The sequence below is a fragment of the Cervus elaphus genome, chromosome 23, assembly GCF_910594005.1.
Source record: "Cervus elaphus chromosome 23, mCerEla1.1, whole genome shotgun sequence".
Lineage (NCBI taxonomy): Eukaryota > Metazoa > Chordata > Mammalia > Artiodactyla > Cervidae > Cervus > Cervus elaphus.
The window spans coordinates 22,107,328-22,127,342 of NC_057837.1; the positions used below are offsets into that span (position 1 = coordinate 22,107,328).

The window sequence follows — 20,015 nt, forward strand, 5'->3', positions numbered from 1 at the left end:
AATATTAGCTTTACCATCAGCATGGACACTACGTCAGCCTGTTTTCCTTATCTTCCACTTATTCCTCAAACCTTCCCACATCTCTCCATCCCTACCAACACCTACCCCTTTCAACCACAAAGGAAAAGAAAAAACAAAGTGTCCTACAGAAAAACAGACTAATTATAAGGAAGTCACTCGAGGCCAGAACTACTCCCTCTCTTTTTAAATTAATTAATTTTTAAATTGGAGGATGATTTCTTTACAGTATTGTGATGGTTTCTGCCACACAGCAACATGAGTTGGCCATAGGTATACATATGACCCCTCCCTCTTGAACCCCCCTCCTACTACCCTCCCTACACTATCCCTCTAGGTGGTCACAGAGCACCAACTTTGGGTTCACTCTCCTGATATTTGTTAACCAGTAGGTCCCAGTGAGGGTCAGGAGAGCAGGACATATGAGATGTTCCCCTGCAAAAGCTAGAAATCTGGAATCACAGGTGGTAAGGGCCACACAACTCTTCTCCCTCATCCTCTCTTCCAGCAACATTTCTACATCTCTTGGCACAGGCCTGTCTCTAGAGGTACCCTGAACAGCATACTTGCAGAGTTAAGAGTTTTCCAATTTATTAGAAAGTAGAAAATATTCCAGAAATTTTCAGAAATAATAGAATTTATATTTTTAATAACATTTGCTTAACCACTAAGTTAATTCTACATTAAAATATTGGCTGTACCATCAATTTTTCTTTTAGAATTCAAGTTCATATAACCCACTTATTACATGAGCTATTACATATAAGCCCACTATCTTAATCAATGGTGCTGATAAAATTCCTATTCCTCAGAACAAAAATATGAAAGTTTAGGAATTGATTGTTGTTCTTTAGTCGCTGCTGCTGCTAAGTCACTTCAGTCGTGTCCGACTCTGTGCAACCCCATAGACGGCAGCCCACCAGGCTCCCCCATCCCTGGGATTCTCCAGGCAAGAACACTGGAGTGGGTTGCCATTTCCTTCTCCAATGCATGAAAGTGAAAAGTAAAAGTGAAGTCGCTCAGTCATGTCCAACTCTTAGCGACCCCATGGACCGCAGCCCACCAGGCTCCTCTGTCCATGGGATTTTCCAGGCAAGAGTACTGGAGTGGGTTGCCATTTCCTTCTCCAGGGGATTTTCCTGACCCAAGGACTGAACCCACATCTCCTGAATTGGCAGGCTGGTTCTTTACCACTGAGCCACCAGGGAAGCCCTTAGGAATTGGTTATAACCTAGTAAGTCCCTAGATATATTATCAATGCAATTAATCAATGACCAGGAAGGCCATCACTTCATATGACTATTTTTATCTTCAAAGTAAAATATGTGTGTAAGATCTCTTTCCTGAATGAAATTTTAAAATTCAGTTAAAAGTAGCTGTTGCTTGTACCTAAAAAGGAAATTTGAATCTGTAATTCTAAAATAATCATGATCAAGTATAAGTTGTAAGAACATTTGGTATTCTTATGATTTTAAAGAAGGAAAGATATGCATTTGACTGAAAATTGAAGCAAGGCAGCAAAAAAATCAGACTGAGGAACAAAAGCCCCCTTTCAAAACATCATTTCAAGGTGACAACTGGAAAGAGACAATGGCTACTCACCGCACTAATGTTTTGTTGAGTTGTCTTAATTCTCTGAATTTCAGGAGTATCTGCCACAGTAGAATAGCTAGAAAGCATCTTCTCTGCCTCATCTTTATACTTTTTCTAAAAATATAAAGTGAATGTGAATCTGAAACTCTGTGTGCCATATTCAAGACAGACAGAGACAAAGAGAAAATGGTACTGCTTTTTCCAACTCTGCTATACCTGAAAGTGAAAGTCGCTCAGTTGTGTCTGACTCTTTGTGACCCCATGGACTATACAGTCCATGGAATTCTCCAGGCCAGAACACTGGAGTGGGTAGCCTTTCCCTTCTCCAGAGCATCTTCCCAGCCCAGGGATCGAACCCAGGTCTCCCGCATTGCAGGCGGATTCTTTACCAGCTGAGCCACCGGGGAAGCCCACATAGCTTAGGATTCAAACCAGGTCTTGATGTGTTTGTGTGTGTGCTCAGCCTCTCAGTCTTGTCAAACTCTATGATGTATTTATGGAACAGTAAAAATAAACAGCATATGCAAACAGAGTAAGCAAACAGTCTAGGAAAACACATTCACCTTCTCTCAGGCAATGGTTCCCACCCAAAACTATTCAAACACTCTGGGACGGCCTGACCTCTATGGAAGTCCTAAGCCTAGAAGCTACTCTCTCATGAGAAGTTCCAGTTCCTGTTCAAAATAGCCCTTATAACTCCTACCAGTAACCTGACTCTCTTTGCTTACTTGTCTTCATGCTTCGAGATTTATTCTTGGCTTCCTACTTCAGATAAAGATACACTTGACTAAGGAAAAGGTACTAGTATTTGTACTAGAGATAAAAATATCAATTTTCCTTTTGCTACTAAATGTACTATTATGAGCTCAGATATATCCTAGGCAATACCTTCTACTAGGGCCAGCATTTACATAGTAGTTCAGTTCAGTCGCTCAGCTGGGTCCAACTCTTTGCAACCCCATGGACTGCAGCACACCAGGCATCCCTATCACCAACTCTCAGAGTTTACTCAAACTCCTGTCTATTGAGTTGGTGATGCCATCCAATCATCTCGTCCTCTGCTGTCCCCTTCTCCTCCCGCCTTCAATCTTTCCTAGCATCAGGGTTTTTTCCAGTGAGTCAGCTCTTCACATCAGGTGGCCAAAATACTGGAGTTTCAGCTCCAACATCAGTCCTTCCAAAGAATATTCAGGACTGATTTCCTTTAGGATGGACTGGTTGGATCTCCTTGCAGTCCAAGGGACTCTCAAGAGTCTTCTCCAACACCACAGTTCAAAAGCATCAATTCTTCAATGCTCAGCTTTCTTTATAGTCCAACTATCACATCCATACTAGAAAAACCATAGCATTGACTAGACGGATCTTTGTTGACAAACTAATGTCTCTGCTTTTTAATATACTGTCAAGGTTGGTCATAACTTTCCTTCCAAGGAGTAAGTGTCTTTTAATTTCAAGGCTGCAGTCACCATCTGCAGTGATTTTGGAGCCCCCCAAAATAAAGTCTGTCACTGTTTCCACTGTTTCCCCATCTATTTCCCATGAAATGATGGGACCAGATGCCATGACCTTAGTTTTCTGAATGTTGAGCTTTAAGCCAACTTTTTTACTCTCCTCTTTCACTTTCACCAAGAGGCTCTTTACTTCTTCACTTTCTGCCATAAGGGTGGTGTCATCTGCATATTTGAGGTTACTGATATTTCTCCTGGCAATCTTGATTCCAGCTTGTGCTCCATCCAGCCTGGCATTTCTCATGATGTACTCTGCATATAAGTTAAATAAGCAGGGTGACAATATACAGCCTTGACATACTCCTTTCCCGATTTGGAACCAGTCTGTTGTTCCATGTCCAGTTCTAACTGTTGCTTCTTGACCTGCATACAGATTTCTCAGGAGGCAGGTCAGGTGTGGTCTGGTATTCCAGCTTCAGCTCGCACCAGAGGTGAGGGGTGGGGGAGTGCAGGGGCTCAGGGGTTTTGGGTTCCAAAACTTGGGGAAGCCATGGTGGGCCAAGGGCAGGCAGTGTTGTGGGGTCCTAGGGTTGGGCTGGGGAACAGAGTGTCTGGAGGCCAAAGCGGAGGGACAGGCTCCAGCCTGCAAGGCTGCACCCTTTGTAGATCTTGGCCCCACACCTAAGCCTCCAGCCCTTTCCTTTGTGAAATACAATCCTGGAGCTCCTGGGAGGCTTGGGGCTGCCTAAGACCTGAGGGCAGGGCAAGAAGGGCTTTCCAGCAGTGGAGAAACAGGAAAGCAACTCCAGCAGTGGAGTAAAAAGGAAGCGGTGCCAATGAAGGCCCTATCGAGTCCCAGGAGAAGTTTCCAGCCCCAGCCTTTGGACAGCAGGACAGGGAAGGCAAGGCAACAAGGTTCGAGTCCAGAATGGCAACCTGCTGAATGATAGATACCTCCTAGAAGATCAGAGAAAGATAATCCTACAAGCAGGTATTATTATTATCCACTCTTGGGAAAACTGAGGCACTAGCGAAGTGTCAGAACAAGGATTTAAACCCAGCCACTCTGGGTCCAAAGTCAGTGAAGGTAACTGCATGGCATACTGCTGCTTGTTAGGGAAGGACAGTATTGTTCACAGTGAGATGCACCACAGCATCACTAAACCCTTTTAAGCATCTCCTTGTATCTCAAATAACTAAAGTTCTTTAAAATCAGATGTACCCTCATATCACACTCAAAAAATCAGCACTGTTAAATTAAAGCAGGAATTCTAACAACTCAGGCACCACTTCCTATGGGAAGGGTTTACTCTTGTTATCTTTACTTTCTAGTAGGACATATAATTTGTCATATTATATATGCACGATTATTTGGTAATTAGATTACTCAGTAGTTCCCCAAAGGCAAAAATCCATGTCTACTTTTGCAGGTAAAGGGTGCTCAAGAAGTATCTGCTGAATGCATGAATGAGTTTGCCAACTTTTCTCCACCGAATCAAATGGCAATATGCCCGTTTTAAGAATTTATGATTTTTAGTTTAGCTGATATAACTAGTGTCAACTTCTCCAAGTTCGTGTGCCATCATGAGACACTGAGGACAGATGAACACACTTCAGGACATCCCAACTGCTCTGTCACTGAAGAAGGCTGAGAAGCAGGCAGCTCCTTTGATAAATGCTTAATTCTGGCATCACGATACCCTTGAAATGGAGCAGGTCCCCCATGGGGACCCCATGGGAGAGACTCCACTCCCCCATTACCCCCAAATCCTGCCTCTTGTCTACAGAAAAACTTTAAAGAATAAATTTAATCAGAGAATTTAGAAATATGGAAACAAAGGAAAGCAATGAAACAAGACCAAATAAAATGTAGTCATTAAACAAAGTCAAGGACCTTTAGTTCTTCCTCAAGAGCTATAGAGAATATCTTCAGCCATATCCTTTGACCTGTTTTGTAAATGCTGAAACCTCCACCAGGTGGAAGAAGTTAAAACTACATGATGAAACAGACTATAGCCATGACATAAGCTGCCACAATTTTGACAAATGGACTCAAGGAAATGGGAACAAACCAGTCTTGGAACTGAAGATTAACTGCACTTAAAACAATCAAGATGACACTGACCAGACCACCACGTGATCAATTTCAAGACGACTGTCAGAACTGACTCTTCTCTGCTCACAGCCCCCCTCCCTTTGCCTCAGTTCAGTTGCTCAGTCGTGTCCGACTCTTTGCAACCCCATGGACTGCAGCACACCAGGCTTCCCTGTCCATCACCAACTCCCTTTGCCTATACACCCCGAAAGTTCCCCTTTAAAAACTCCTGCCCCTGATAGCAGGGGATAGCTGGTTCTTTGGAACATGAGTCCACCTTCTCCCCAGGATTGCTGACCTCCTCAGTAAAGCGATCTTTCCTTTTACTCACCACTTGTCTCTCAATACTGAATCCTTGCATGACTAGCCCCTAAACCTGAGTTCTGTGACACTCGCATTTTTGAACTAGTGGATGTTTCAATTCCTTGCTTGTTAGTCAGAATTTTGACAAATTTGGTCAAATTTTGTTAAAAATTATTGCAACATAAACCCCATTAGCCAAATTCAATTTCTTCATTGCCTTTTTTTTATCATTCCCCTATACTACTTTTCCATTGGGATTCATTCTTTTTATATCAAATATTAAAGCAAATAAATTATTCACTAATGAATAACTTTGCCCAAATCAGATTTTATCAATAACTTTTTTCTTCCATTATATACTTTCTTTTGTGGTCATTATTTCTCTTACATCCAGTTTTCTGGCAGCTTTGTCACAGATATACTTGGCAAATAAATTTTATCAACAAAACTTAGATCTTACATTAAATTTTGGTTAATCTTCAATTTCACCTTATACCTTGTACAGTTTAACTTATTCTTAGTTTAAGTTGTTTATTTAAATTAAAATATGCATGATGAAGTAGATAAAAGAAAATTCTTTGTATGTTTTTGCAGGATAAGCATTAGAGCCAAGTTCACAATGGAATAAAAAAATGGAAATAAAAAGGTCAAAACAAGACTCTGTTTTGGACTCAAAACAGAGGGACCTAATAGGGGTGCTCTGATGCTCAATAATGTTTGTTGAGCTGAATCTACAGCAGTTGTCTCTTTCATTATTGAGATAATCAAGTTTGGTCAGTGGTTACTTTATAATAGACTGCATTGAATTTGAATAGAAAGCCCTCAAAAAGACACAAATCATAGAGACACACAGAGCAGAAGGTGATGGAATATTAGAATATATTATCCTGAGCATCTTCATTCTCTACCAACCTGGCTATAGATTTCAGATGCCCTCTTGGCTCGAAGCATGTCTGGGATATCCATGCTCACGTGCATTCCTTTCCCTTTAATTTCATTTTCTAAGTCTTTCTTATATTCTTTCTAAAAGAACAGAAAACAATCTTCAGAGCTTTGCATGGCCTTCCATAGCAATGCAGACATTTACACGTTTGAATCTCAATGTCACACATGTGGAAACACCATTTATATCTCTTCTGTATACAATTTGATGTGTTTGTTTTAAACTTTGTCCCATTAGTTTCTTACCTGGCTGGCCATTTCAGATGCTTTCTTGGCTCTCTGGATATCAAGAGTGTCTGTGCTCACCTGCATGCCTTTCCCTCTAATTTCAGTCTCCAGATCTCTTTTATAATCTTTCTGCAGAAAATAAAACCTGAAATTAGGGCCTTATAATAATTTGAAAATCTGCGTTGAAAAACTTGATGTCATTTTTGATGTCAAGATCATGGCTTTTAGAAATAAACTGGACCTAAATTCACTTCTTTTTTTCTAGGAAATGACAAAGACTTAATTTGTGGCAGAACACAACTTGGAGTGACCACAAAGACTCAGGCAACTTTTTTTCTACTAACCTGACTTAAGAAAGGAAACAGAGGGAGGTGAAGGAAAATATTTTATATTTCAATAAATTGATAAAATATTGGTTAATATATAATTCAATGAATATCAATAAAATGTGAGTGTAAAAATGTCACATCTCATAAGTTTTCATTTCTCTTGAGTATATAACCTAGAAGTGAAATTGCTGGGTCATATGGTAACTCTGTTTAGCCTTCTGAGGAACTGCCAAACTGTTTTCCAAAGTGAGTATTCCGTCTTACAATCCTAACAACAATACATAAGAAGGGTTCCAACTTCTCTACAACTTCACTAACACTTGTTATAATCTGTGTTTTTTTTTTATCCTGGCCTTTTAGTGGGTGTGAAGTAATACATCTCTATGGCTTTCTTTTGCATTTCACTGATGGTAATGATGCTGAGCATCCTTTCATGTGCTTTGGTATGGCCATTGGTATATTCTTTTCATCTTTACTGGCAGAAGCCCCAATTCATATTAAATAGACTATACTAAAGTATAATTACATCTCTCATGGAAGATAATATATATGTAACTTTATAATACATGTGTTACATTGCTACTGACTAGTTGACAAAATGTTATACTTTGAAAACATTTAATTAAATATGTATTGATTTTTAAACATTGTTGTATCTCATTCTGTAGTGAATAATTGCTGGTTGCCTCCTGGAATCTCACTCCTGTTTTTCCTTCATTAGCTCCTTGATTTGTCACTGGGCAACTCGCTGCTTCCTGTTCTAAGCCCTCCAACTTGGCTGAGACTGGCCCCAGTGCAAGGACTCTACTGGGCTGAAGAAAATCGTTATACCCCACCCCTGGCCCTTCACGATTGGTACATTTAAGAAAAGGAATGTTTCGCTTTCCACACAATATCTCAAGAGACTTTTCTTTCCTTCTGGACATGAATGGAGAAGTTTGCAGCCCTGGGAGCTGCCATGCGCCTCCTTGCAAATGGGAGAAGAAAGCCTGCCTGAGAAGAGAAAGTCAGAAACTAAAACAGAATCACACTGTGTAAGTCCTAGACTAAGCCATGGCCAAGAATTCCTCTACTGGTGGGTTACAAGAACAATAAAAATTATCTGCTTTTTTGAGCTGGGTTATCTGTTACCTATAAAATGTCATGATTACACACACACAACTGTCTTAAGATACTCCTGTCACATTTTAAAGTTACTGATTATTCTTATTCCTATAAATGAGCATTTTTCTGTATGTATGTTATTCTTCAATGAAAATTATATTAAAAGGCAACTACTGACTATATCCTATTAAATTTCTTCAAAACAATTATTTCCTATTATGCTGACATATTCAAGATTTGTGATTCCACGCTATAAAGTAAATTTTGCTTTGCTTATTTGTGATGTTGTAAATTTAGAGAAGTCGTAAACAAAAATTTCAATCTAGAGAAATGCTATTTACTATCTACCCATAAGTCTGCTACCCATAAATCTGCCTATTTTCACTGACTTACAGTCTCAGTTTCACTTTCCTGAAGTGAAATAATAATAAAGTTAAACACTCAAGTAAAAATGTTTAACTTTCAAACTAACAATATTGAATTATCACTATGCCTATAAAAAGCTCTGTTTCTAGCTAAGACCCCAAAGCAAAACACTTCATTTGAAAGACAATATATGTAGAAACTGAGGTATTGATCGTAGATTACCACCAAAATTCTATGGTAGAAATATGTCATTTAATATTTCCAATATGAATTTCCAAATCTAAAAGCATTCAAAAGCACATAAATAGACTACATGGACTCTAGTCACATCAGCTAATATTGATGCATAATAAAATACCTTACAACTTAGAAAAACTTAAAAGAAAAACATGATGACATCTATGTTCCAAGAGCCTGAGTCAGATTTGTTAATGAAAGTCACATGGTCAAGCCCACTGGTACCAGGAAAGTTGAACTGTGAGAGGTCATCTGTGTAACAATATAGCACATTCACTTTACTTGAAAAAACAAACGCTGAACTATATAGCAAAGTCCTGAAGTCTGGTTGAAAAGGACTTGAGAACCTGTCATTGGAGCAAAATGCAACATAGCTATAATTACATGCAAATGAGACTCTGGATGGCAAAGACACAGCATCACCAGAATTGGCCTGGGCCATAGTACAGCTGACTCTTCAAGGCCTGTTCTTCCTGTGGGTTCTCAATAACCAAAATGCACCATTTTCCTAGTGAGTCTGAGTCTTGAAAAACATGGGTTTGAACTGTGCAGCTTCACTTTATGGTTATATTTTTCAATAGTAACTACCACAGCACTACATGGTCTGTGGTTGTTTCAACCTGTGGGTGTGGAGAAACCATGGATATACTGAGCAGACCGCAAATTATACGGGAATTAATGTCCTGTGTTGTTCAAGTGTCAACTAAATACAGTCCCGAAGTATACAGAGACATCTCAATCAGTCTATCTCTGAATAAACTAATGTATTACCATTCTAAGGAAACATGCAACACTCCAACTTGTCATAAAAGGAATAGGTCATAGAAGATTCTTAGGTAAAAGTGTGAAATGCAAAATTTCTGTTCTTTCCACATTATTTTCTCCAGAGAAAGTACACTTTCTTTTGGCTTCAAGTTCAGTCCCATGAGGATGGTTTTGAAGACTCTTCTCCAGCTCCAAATTCCCCATCCCGCCCCCATAGTCCAATCCAGGACTTTGAAAGAATACTGGATATTGCACTGTCTTCATAATAACAAAAATAACAGAAAATATAAGTAGTGATTTGATAGTTGCTAGATAGTCAGTTACTCAGAAGCCCAAGGAGGCCACCATAAGGAAGTACTAATAAATTTAATAAAGGAAGGACAAGAAAGAGCCAGCCATGCAAAGACAAGGGGAAGGAGTTTCAGGAAGAAACAGAGCTATACAGAGACCATAAAACTTGTGGAGGTGCAGCCAGCCTGGAGCCTTGAAGGCTAGAATACAATGAGCAAGGGAAGAAGGGAACAGTGGTTTGAGAACGAGCGGGAGGGGGCGTATGGCACCACACCAGAGCAAGGAGTACGGTGCCCACACTGCAGCGACTGGAAACCACTGGAGGGTTTTCAGTGGGAGAAATCAGAACACTTAACTCTTCAAGGATTGTTCTGGCTTCTGGGTAGAGAATGAGGTCAACGTTGGAAGCAGAATCTTGTTTAGGAAGCTACTGCAATGATCCAGGAGATAGAGATGGTGGCTTGGACAAAAGTGGGGAGAGGTAGATGGACCTAGGAAATCATTATGGTTGTGGAGTCAATAAAACTTGCTGACAAGAGGAATCAAAGTAACTTCTGGGATTTCACTGATACCACTTGTAAAGGTAGGGGTGAAAGAAGGAAGCAGATCCAAGGAAAAAAATGAGGATTTTCAGTATGTTATGTAAAGTCCCTATTATAATATATTTAAGTGTCATTGACATGTGGTAATGCCTATAGGACTTTAAAGGCAAATGGTTGCATATTTATATCCATGTTACAGAACACAGTTTTTCTATAACAACGAGGTAGAATTACATGAAGTAACATGGAAAAGAACATATTAAGAAGAGGTGGCAAGAATACACAGAAGAACTATACCAAAAAAATCTTCACAACCCAGATAATCACAACAGTGTGATCACTCACCTAGAGCCAGACATCCTGGAATGCAAAGTCAAGGGGGCCTTAGGAAGTATCACTACAGAAAAAGCTAATGGAGGTGATGGAATTCCAGTTGAGCTATTTCAAATCCTGAAAGATGATGCTGTGAATGTGCTGCACTCAATATGCCAGCAAATTTGGAAAACTCAGCAGCGGCCACAGGACTGCAAAAGGTCAGTTTTCATTCCAATCCCTAAGAAAGACAATCCCAAAGAATGCTCAAAGTACTGCACAATTGAACTCATCTCACACGCTAGTAAAGTAATGCTCAAAATTCTCCAAGCCAGGCTTCAACAGTATATGAACCATGAACTTCCAGATGCTCAAGCTGGATTTAGAAAAGGCAGAGGAACCAGAGATCAAATTGCTAACATCCGCTGGATCACTGAAAAAGCAAGAGAGTTCCAGAAAAACATCTACTTCTGTTTTACTGACTATGCCAAAGCCTTTGACTGTGTGGATCACAATAAACTGTGGAAAATTCTGAAGGAAGTGGGAATACCAGACCACCTGACCTGCCTCTTGAGAAATCTGTATGCAGGTCAGGAAGCAACAGCTAGAACTGGACATGGAACAACAGACTGGTTCCAAATAGGAAAAGGAGTATGTCAAGGCTGTATATTGTCATGCTGTTTATTTAACTTATATGCAGAGTACATCATGAGAAATGTTGGGCTGGATAAAGCCCAAGCTGGAATCAAGATTGCCGGGAGAAATATCAAAAACCTCAGATATGCAGATGCACCACCCTATGGCAGAAAGTGAACAAGAACTAAAGAGCCTCTTCATGACAGTGAAAGAGGAGAGTGAAAAAGTTGTCTTAAAACTCAACATTCAGAAAACTAAGGTCATGGCATCTGGTCCCATCACTTCATGGGAAATAGATGGGGAAACAGTGGAAACAGTGACAGACTTTATTTTGGGGGGCTTCAAAATCACTGCAGATGGTGACTGCAGCCATGAAATTAAAAGACACTTGCTCCTTGGAAGAAAAGTTATGACCAACCTAGACTATATTAAAAAGCAGAGACATTACTTTGCCAACAAAGGTCCATCTAGTCAAAGCTATGGTTTTTCCAGTGGTCATGTATGGATGTGAGAGTTGGACTGTAAAGAAAACTGAGCACTGAAGAATTGATGCTTTTGAACTTTGGTGCTGGAGAAGACTCTTGAGAGTCCCTTGTACTGTAAGGAGATCCAACCAGTCCATCCTAAAGGAAATCAGTCCTGAATATTCTTTGGAAGGACTGATGTTGGAGCTGAAACTCCAATACTTTGGCCACCTGATGCGAAGAGCTGACTCACTGGAAAAGACCCTGATGCTGGGAAAGATTAAAGGCAGGAGGAGAAAGGGATGACAGAGGATGAGGTGGTTAGATGGTATCACCGACTAAACGGACAAAAGTTTGAGTAAACTCTGGGAGTTGGTGATGGACAGGGAGGCCTGGCATGCTGCAGTCCATGGGGTTGCAAAGAGTCGGACACGACTGAGTAACTGATCTGAACTGAACTGAACTGAACATGGAAAAGAGTCCATAATATTCAGTGAGAAAAGCAAGCCCAAAGTACATCATATTTATTTAAGGTTTTTTTCAGTTCCTTATGCACAAATGCATAGTTATCTATATACACAGAAAAACAGATCTGGAAGACTCTACAGAAAATTCCTAACAATGGCTATCTCTCAGGAGGATGACAGAATTAGGGGTAGAATTAGGGGCAGAAGGTTTTGAAGTCTCTGCTCAGCATGCATCCTCCCACCCCACTCCCACCATTTCTAAATGGAATCCCTTTTGGTCAAGAATTCTAGGCCATCCCTAGTTTCTGTATCTGAAACAAAGTTATCACCATTCCATTCCCCTGGCCAGTATCTAACCCTGGGGATGGAGGCAGATCTCAACACAGCAGTAACTCCCCTGGTAGTTATTCAGCTACTTCTCAGCCTCCAGATTCCCTGAGTGGGAGTCAGTCCTAAGGCAGCTCTGCCGAAATGCAAATGTCACATCATAGCTCTCAGAGTAGTGCGACTGGAGCCTCAACCCCAGCCAGCCTTGAGGTATGGGAGCTGCACCCCTTAGCCTGCACCCCAGCTTTCACTTTACACGTGTTTCTTTTAAATCATCTCTTCCCAAACACTCTCTGCTCCAGTGGCCCTTCTATATTTTCAAAATTTCTGAGGGAGTTCAAGAGATGTAGAACTGATTCTGGGCTATTTCATTCGAAAAATACATGTAAGATCTGATTCCTACAACTTTGTTATTTTATATCTATCACTTCATAGCATCTAAGACAAAACTTCAATATCCTGTCGTTCATGTATTACATGAAGAAGAAATGGTTTTAGATGAAAGAACTTCAACACAAAATGCTGATTCTACAGAAATTTCAGACACACTGTTGAGGTCAACAGAGCATATTTTGAGAACACGTAACCAAACAAACAAAAATAGCATCACTGTCATGTTACAATCTCAATGTGTGATTTTCAAGTTCTGCTCACATAGCTGGAAATGAAATGTGCCAAGCAGCACATGATCCATCCTCAAAAAAAAAAAAAAATGGTATGAAGATATTAATCATACAGTAAAATTAACATGAAACTTGTATTAGGGGATAAAGTTTAAAAGTGTATTTGTGTCTGTGTCTGTGTGTTCTATTAAAATGCCCTTCTCCAAGTTTTCTTCGACATATTAAAGTTAATGAGCAAAGCAGAAACTGTGAATTTTCCCAGTAAGCATGATGATTGTGAATGGTTTCCGTTTCAAACTGTTAAACTAGTCACAGAAAGCTTTGAAAAAGTCCATGTATTAATCAGTTTGTTATTATGATTTGTTAAGTTCCAAAACAGGAGCCTCCAGGTCTACGTCACTCGCTCTCAATACTCACCTCACTCGCTATCTCGGAAGCTCTTTTGGCATGCTGAATTCCAAGGGTGTCAGTGCCAACTAGCATTCCCTTCCCTTTAATTTCTGATTCCAGGTCTTTCTTGTATTCTTTCTATTAAAAAAGCAACATTTTGCAATACTCAGACACTGAGAGGACAAAGACATATCTGTATTCAATGATACCAAAAATAGCTAAACATGTCTTTCTTTTTTTTAAAAGAAGAAAACAGAGCTTACTTTGTACTATGAATGATCATCTAGACCTAAATTTTCTGAACTGCTTAGAACTATACTCACTATCCTCACTGAAGAAGAGTATATACACTCTCAAGATTTTTGCTATATAAAGGCAATTGCCAGGTGACAATCTTCAGTGACAACTGTCTTGGGGCCAGAAGGATCGGAAGGCAAGTTTAATTGAGTGGATGTTTTAGAAAGAAGACTGACTTTGTGGTCAGAGCACTCGTGGCCACGTGTGTGATACTGGAACTGTTTCTTCACATTTCTGGTTTACTCATCTGCAAAATGAGGATTATAGTTCCTCTGTGCAGGATCACTGTGAGGATCGCTGAGACTGCAAGTAGCCTACTGCCCAGAACAGAGTGCGTTTTCAGTAATTGAGAGCTTTTTTCCAGTTTTTTACTCCTAAATCCACATGCTAAGGCCTGGTTTATTGGTGCTCCTGGCACTGTCTTGCCATCAACTCTCTTTGGATGAACTCTGCCACTGAGAGCTTGAAAAACCTTTCCCATGTATTACTGATAAGTAATTTACAAAATTGAACTCTGAATGTCACTAGATATATCACCCACAACAGAAAAAAATTTATAGAAAATTACTGCTATAGATAACCTTATCTATAACCTTATAGATAAAGTTAGTCAAAGACATCATGGTGGACAGTGTTGTTTCTGCCTCTTCTGGCAAAAAGTTCCACAATTTTCCCTTAAGGAATTACCTCTAATCTCCCTTAATCCATCAACTCTGGGTGGGTTGTTCTGGGGTGAGTGTGATTTTTCCTACATATATTTTCAATTCCACTAAAATGCTTTTAATAGTTCTTTTAATTTATGTAAAAAACGTAAGCCAAAGATGAATATAAATCTTTAAAAAACACATATCAATTTAGAATATTTTATACTTAAAACACCATTAAACTACTAGAAAGTGAGCTGAACAGTGGTGACCCTGAGAACCATACCAGATCATCAGCACGTGACACTCCTCTGACTCCAGAGAGAATGACTGGGTTGAGTCTGGGCACAAGACAGAAGGTGGCTCAGTAAGACCCAATCCTTAGACCTTAATCGTATTGTAAGCAAACAGATGCTCACTTCCTACTGGGATTAGTGGCCACAGAGATGAGTTACCCTGTCATGAAGAGGGGGCTTCCCTGGTAGCTCAGTTGGTAAAATATCTGCCTGCAGGAGACCCCGATTCAACTCCTGGGTCGGGAAGATCCACTGTAGAAGGGATAGGCTACCCACTCCAGTATTCTTGGGCTTCCCTTGTGGCTCAGCTGGTAAAGAATCCACCTGCAATGCGGGGGACCTGGGTTCGATCTCTGGGTTGGGAAGATCCCCTGGAGAAGGGAAAGGCTACCCACTCCAGTATTCTGGCCTGAAGAATTCCACAGACTATATAGTCCATGGGGTCACAAAGAGTCACACATGACTGTCGTGAAGAGGTGCCATCACATAGAAACAGCCTCTCAAGAGCAAAGCAAGAGTGAAGATAACAGAAGAGAGAGATGAAGGAAAAGGGACAGTATTCAAATTCCAACCTGAATGTGATCCTCAGATTTCTCTGTTCTTAAACCAAAACAGTTTCTTAATCAGGTTTGACTTGGGTTTCGATCATTTGCAACCTAACTAATACGGTCACATCAGTATCATCATTGTGATCATCATTATCATTACCATGGTTTATTGACATATGTGGATAAAGTCTTAAATTTCTTCACTGTTAAAGTCAGCTAGACTCTCCTCAAAGACAGTGTCATTATTTGCTAACAAAGTAATGAGATAAAAGGACTTACAGCACTTCAGAGGCACTTCATTCTTAAAAAATTTCATGTAAAGTGAGTAATGGCCACTTTCATTTTATAAAGAGGTTTAAGTGGACTCAGTAGCTAGCCAAGAACTGGGACAGCCAGTGAGCATGTGAACTTTTAAACTGTAGTTACTAACAGACCACCTTCCTAATCTGCCTTTCACTAGTTTAAAAGATGACATTAAATCTTATTCAATTATTTTGGTTAAGTATATAGAATTTTTTCTGAAATAAGGAAATGTTCATTTTTCTCATACTATATAGACAGGAGATGGTGAGCATCCTTCTTTTAAAAAAAAATTCATTGGTTGCAAAAAGATTACTAGGACATAATGCTTATTACCATCTTACACATAAAAGCTGCAGAACATTTATATACGGTTAACACAGACAACAAGAGGGTCAATTCCCCTATTACTTATCATCAGCCCTCCACATGAGAGGTTCCTCCACATCCAAGGTTCCTCAGCATTCACAGATTCAACCAATCATGGACTGTGGAGGATTGCAGAATTTACAATTGAAAAGTATGTATAAGTGGACCTGCACAGTTTAAGTCCATTTTGTCCAAAGGTCAACTGTATAATCTCTGAGAAAGACTTACAGATAAGGAAATCAGCTGAAAATTCATATATTCTCAATTGTTAAATAAATGAACTCACCTCACTAGTCATTTCAGATGCTCGTTTTGCTCTTTGAATATCAAGTACTTCGGAATTAAGCTCCATTCCTTTCCCTTTTATTTCATTTTCCAAATCCTTTTTATATTCTTTCTATGAAACAAGAATATTACTGTTTGAAATTTACTGGGAAACTCTTTAATTTATATACTGTTTTACATGTGTTTCCAGAGACCACAGAAAGAAAATATTTCTAGAAAGGAATGAACCAGATTTCCAAGCATTCATGCTCTTTATTTCCTACAGATACTTCATTTTCTCTTTTAGTCATGGTTGTGTGGTTTCCAATACTATCAATCTTTTTTCTTTTATCCTGTCTTCCCACATGTTTTGGCACCATATTGGAGCCATATTTTTAAAAGATATCTTCCCTTTCTTAAAATTTATTTATTTTTTATTGAAGGATAATTGTTTTACAGAATTTTGCTGTTTTCTGTCAAACCTCAACATGAATCAGCCAAAGGTATACATATACCACCTCTCTTTTGAATCTCGCCCCCATCTCCCTTCCCACCCCACCCCTCTTCCCTTTAAACGGTAAGGAAGGTCTTAAGAATGCATGCTTCTTACTAATTACTTGAAGTATTTCTTTGAAAGCTGTCTATAAAATATGAATCATTAAAAGAACATAATTGGAAAAGAGTGAAAAATTACAAAAATCAAAAGGACTGATTTAGCCAATTTTTTGTTTCCATTTTATTCGAAGATATGTAAAACCAAATAATTTCCTACAAATTGATAATACATAGTCTGAATTTCACCCATTTTAACATAATATTTTAAGTAGATCCAAATGTCTTTAATCTGTACATATAATATGGTTTTTTTTGGTTTGTGCTAATGAATTTGTCTTCTTACTAATTGAATTATGAAAACAATGTATATCTTAATTCAATTCAGTTAAGTTGCCTTTATGACTAACTTGTCAGATGAAAGATGAGACTTCCTTTAAGGATAAGAAATCATATTCTAGTTAATTCTAGGGGTTCATTTGATGTTATTTTCTCTTTGTCCAGTTTAATTAAATTAGCTGGTCCTCTGCTTAACTAATAGCCTACAAGACATTGTAATGACCTGCATGTAATTTTGGAAAGAGCTCTGGAGTCAAATGACCTGGATTCTTTCACTTGTTGGTCTTGTGACCTTCAAGAGGACTTTAAGTAACTGAGCCTTGATTTTCACAGGGACAAAATGAAAATAAAAATACTTGCTACACCAGTGTCAAGGACAACTGAGGGAATAAAATTAAGTATAAAAAGATACATTATATGACAACAGCAATGCAAAAACCATAAAGAATGCAAAGACAATTTGAAGCTAAATGCTTACACATTTAAAACGAAGTCACAATTTCATTAAGTCATGAGTCTCTTTTTAAAATTAGATATCAGTATCACTAACTTAATTAAAAGATTTTTAATCATAGTCTCTGGGCTTTTTTCTTATACTGATGCATACATTCTGAATCAATAAGTCTAAAATAAGATTCATTCACAAAGAAAAATAAAAGAAAATGGCAATAGTATGTATATTAAAGTCATTTACAATTCTCAAAATAGATCTCACATTTTCATTTGTATGTAAATAATAAAAAGACTCTCTTTTAAAAAATTCATGTAAATAGTGCATATTATTTAAATAGAAGACAATAACAGCAGGAAGTTGTCACATGATCACCCTTTAACTTCAAAAAATTTTATAGGAACTAGAAGTGAGAAGAGATAGGGTAGCAAGAATTCTCTTCCATGATAGGCCAGCATACATTACAACAGTGAATCACATTAAATTTCTATGAGTAGTTAAATGCTAAAGCCAGTTGGTGTTTTGTTATTAAAGAAGAAGTTCATGATGATTAACATCTATGCAGGTAATTATACTCTGTTCCACTGGTTTAAGACACTTCTTTCAGGGATAGTTTCTTCTGCTCAAAATTTAGGATGAAATGGAGTTCTCTGATGCTTTCTCTTAATGTAAAGAGAAACTATTTAAACAAAGAACTGAAAGAGTTCCAAGTTACTTAGAAACTATTAAAAAAAAAAAAGCAGAAACAAAAACAAAACTTTTAAACTGTGAACATGATATTTTTAATTGTTAGATTTGAGGGCCTTAATGTTCAACAAATTTAATAACATTGTGAGCCAAAATGTACCACTAAGTTTGGGGTTGGGGGGAAATGCTGCTGAGTATAAAATGAAAAATGGAAATGAATTCTTATGCTGTATGTGCTAAATATATTATTTTTTCCCTACTTAGAACACAAGCCACTTATAAATGTACCATTTATCCAGACCTTCACACATCACCTCATTTCTGATATCAAATGTCATAAGAACGCTGCAGAGAAGTTACAGAAAAAGCTGGTTCTAATATGTGGTTTATAATAACTAAATTTGAGAGAATCCAGCTAACCTCATCCACACTGAAAATATTTTTTTAAAAAACTAACTGCTGTAAAGCTATAAAACTACTTATAGGGCTGCTAAGCTATAAGCCAAACATAAAATCAAAGTATTTTTCAAGTTTTTCAAGGAAATCTGGGTAATTTCGTCCTTCAACATTAAATGGAAATATTAACACTTTCCTGTTTTTAATGAAAACATAAAACTGTATTAGTGAAGGTCAATGTGAATGAAAGAGTAATGGATGAATAACTCAAACACTGAATTAGAGAATTAGTAGAGAATTGATTAGTGCATATTTTCTGGGTTATTTCTTTAAATTTCTTCTGCAGAATTATAGAGTAAATAGTAGGACCATACCTCCTTCAGAAGGTTGGTGATGTACTTTACATGTAAAAACTCTGGAGTCTTGTCTAAATCCATTGATGACCTTCCTTTAATGTCCTTCTCAAAATCCTCTCTGTAAACTTTCTGTAAAGTAAGACCACATAATTTTAAATTTAGAAAATACCAGTGACTGTTGAAAAGATAACAGAACAAGTGTTCCTGGAACAAAATCGATGTTTTTCTTATATAATTCTATCACCTCTGAGTCTTCCTACTAACAACCTTAACATAATATCTCAGATCATATGCTACCATCATTCCTAATACAGAAATGCAACATTAGGATATATTAATCATGCATTTACATTCCAGGATTTCTTGGTGAGAAGAAAGTAAGTGAACTAGTACAGGAAAAAAATCAAGGAACCGTGAGACCAGAATGGTACCGGCGTCCTCAGCGTGGGTGTTCCCGTGACTGAGCAAGAGGTCCGGGGAAGTGGAGTCAGCAGGGCCAGGAGAGAACGAGGGTAATCCTGAGACACCAGTAGCTCCTTCTGCATGTTGTTGTCAGAAAAGTAACATGATTTTTGAGACCTGTGTCTCTCAGGTGAATTTACCTGACAACGTCATATAGTCTTAAACTTCCAGAGAACCCAAATGGCTCATGAAAGCAGAGCTTTTATCTGGGCTGTGGTTCACTGACAACAAGACAGAGGGAAATTAATTTGAAATCTGGCGCTAGCAATGACGGACACGAATGGGCACTAACAGCAACTAGCAATGAAAGAGAAGAAGGTGATGTGAAGGATATATACAGTACTTTATGTACTGTTCTCAGAACGCAGACAAGGTGCTGTGGACTGAATATGCCCCTCCAAAACCCGTATGTTGATCCCCTACCTCCCCACAACATGAGGACATTAGGAGGTGGGGCCTTCAGGACGTGATGAGGATTAGCTGAGGCCACCATACATGAGAGACTATGAATGGGATTCACGTCCTTCAGAGAGTCACTAACAAGCCTGCTTCCTTCCCCTCCCTGCTCTCCATC

General features: G+C 38.7%; 1 protein-coding gene across 11 annotated transcripts in view; it reads right to left on the reverse strand.

Moving 5' to 3' along the window:
* NEBL (nebulette) overlaps window positions 1-20,015 on the reverse strand; it is a 366,199-nt gene that overhangs the window by 44,304 nt on the left and 301,880 nt on the right. For 7 of the 11 annotated variants that reach the window (XM_043882944.1, XM_043882939.1, XM_043882940.1 and 4 more), the window contains 6 exons: window positions 18,998-19,108; window positions 16,221-16,331; window positions 13,508-13,618; window positions 6,646-6,756; window positions 6,370-6,480; window positions 1,621-1,725 (listed from right to left, as the gene is read on the reverse strand). The exons of 2 other annotated variants lie outside the window; for them this stretch is intronic. In XM_043882944.1, coding sequence (XP_043738879.1) covers window positions 1,621-1,725; window positions 6,370-6,480; window positions 6,646-6,756; window positions 13,508-13,618; window positions 16,221-16,331; window positions 18,998-19,108 — 660 coding nt within the window. The remainder of the gene's footprint in view (window positions 1-1,620; window positions 1,726-6,369; window positions 6,481-6,645; window positions 6,757-13,507; window positions 13,619-16,220; window positions 16,332-18,997; window positions 19,109-20,015) is intronic. 2 more of the 11 variants (XM_043882946.1, XM_043882945.1) reach the window with 1 other exon arrangement.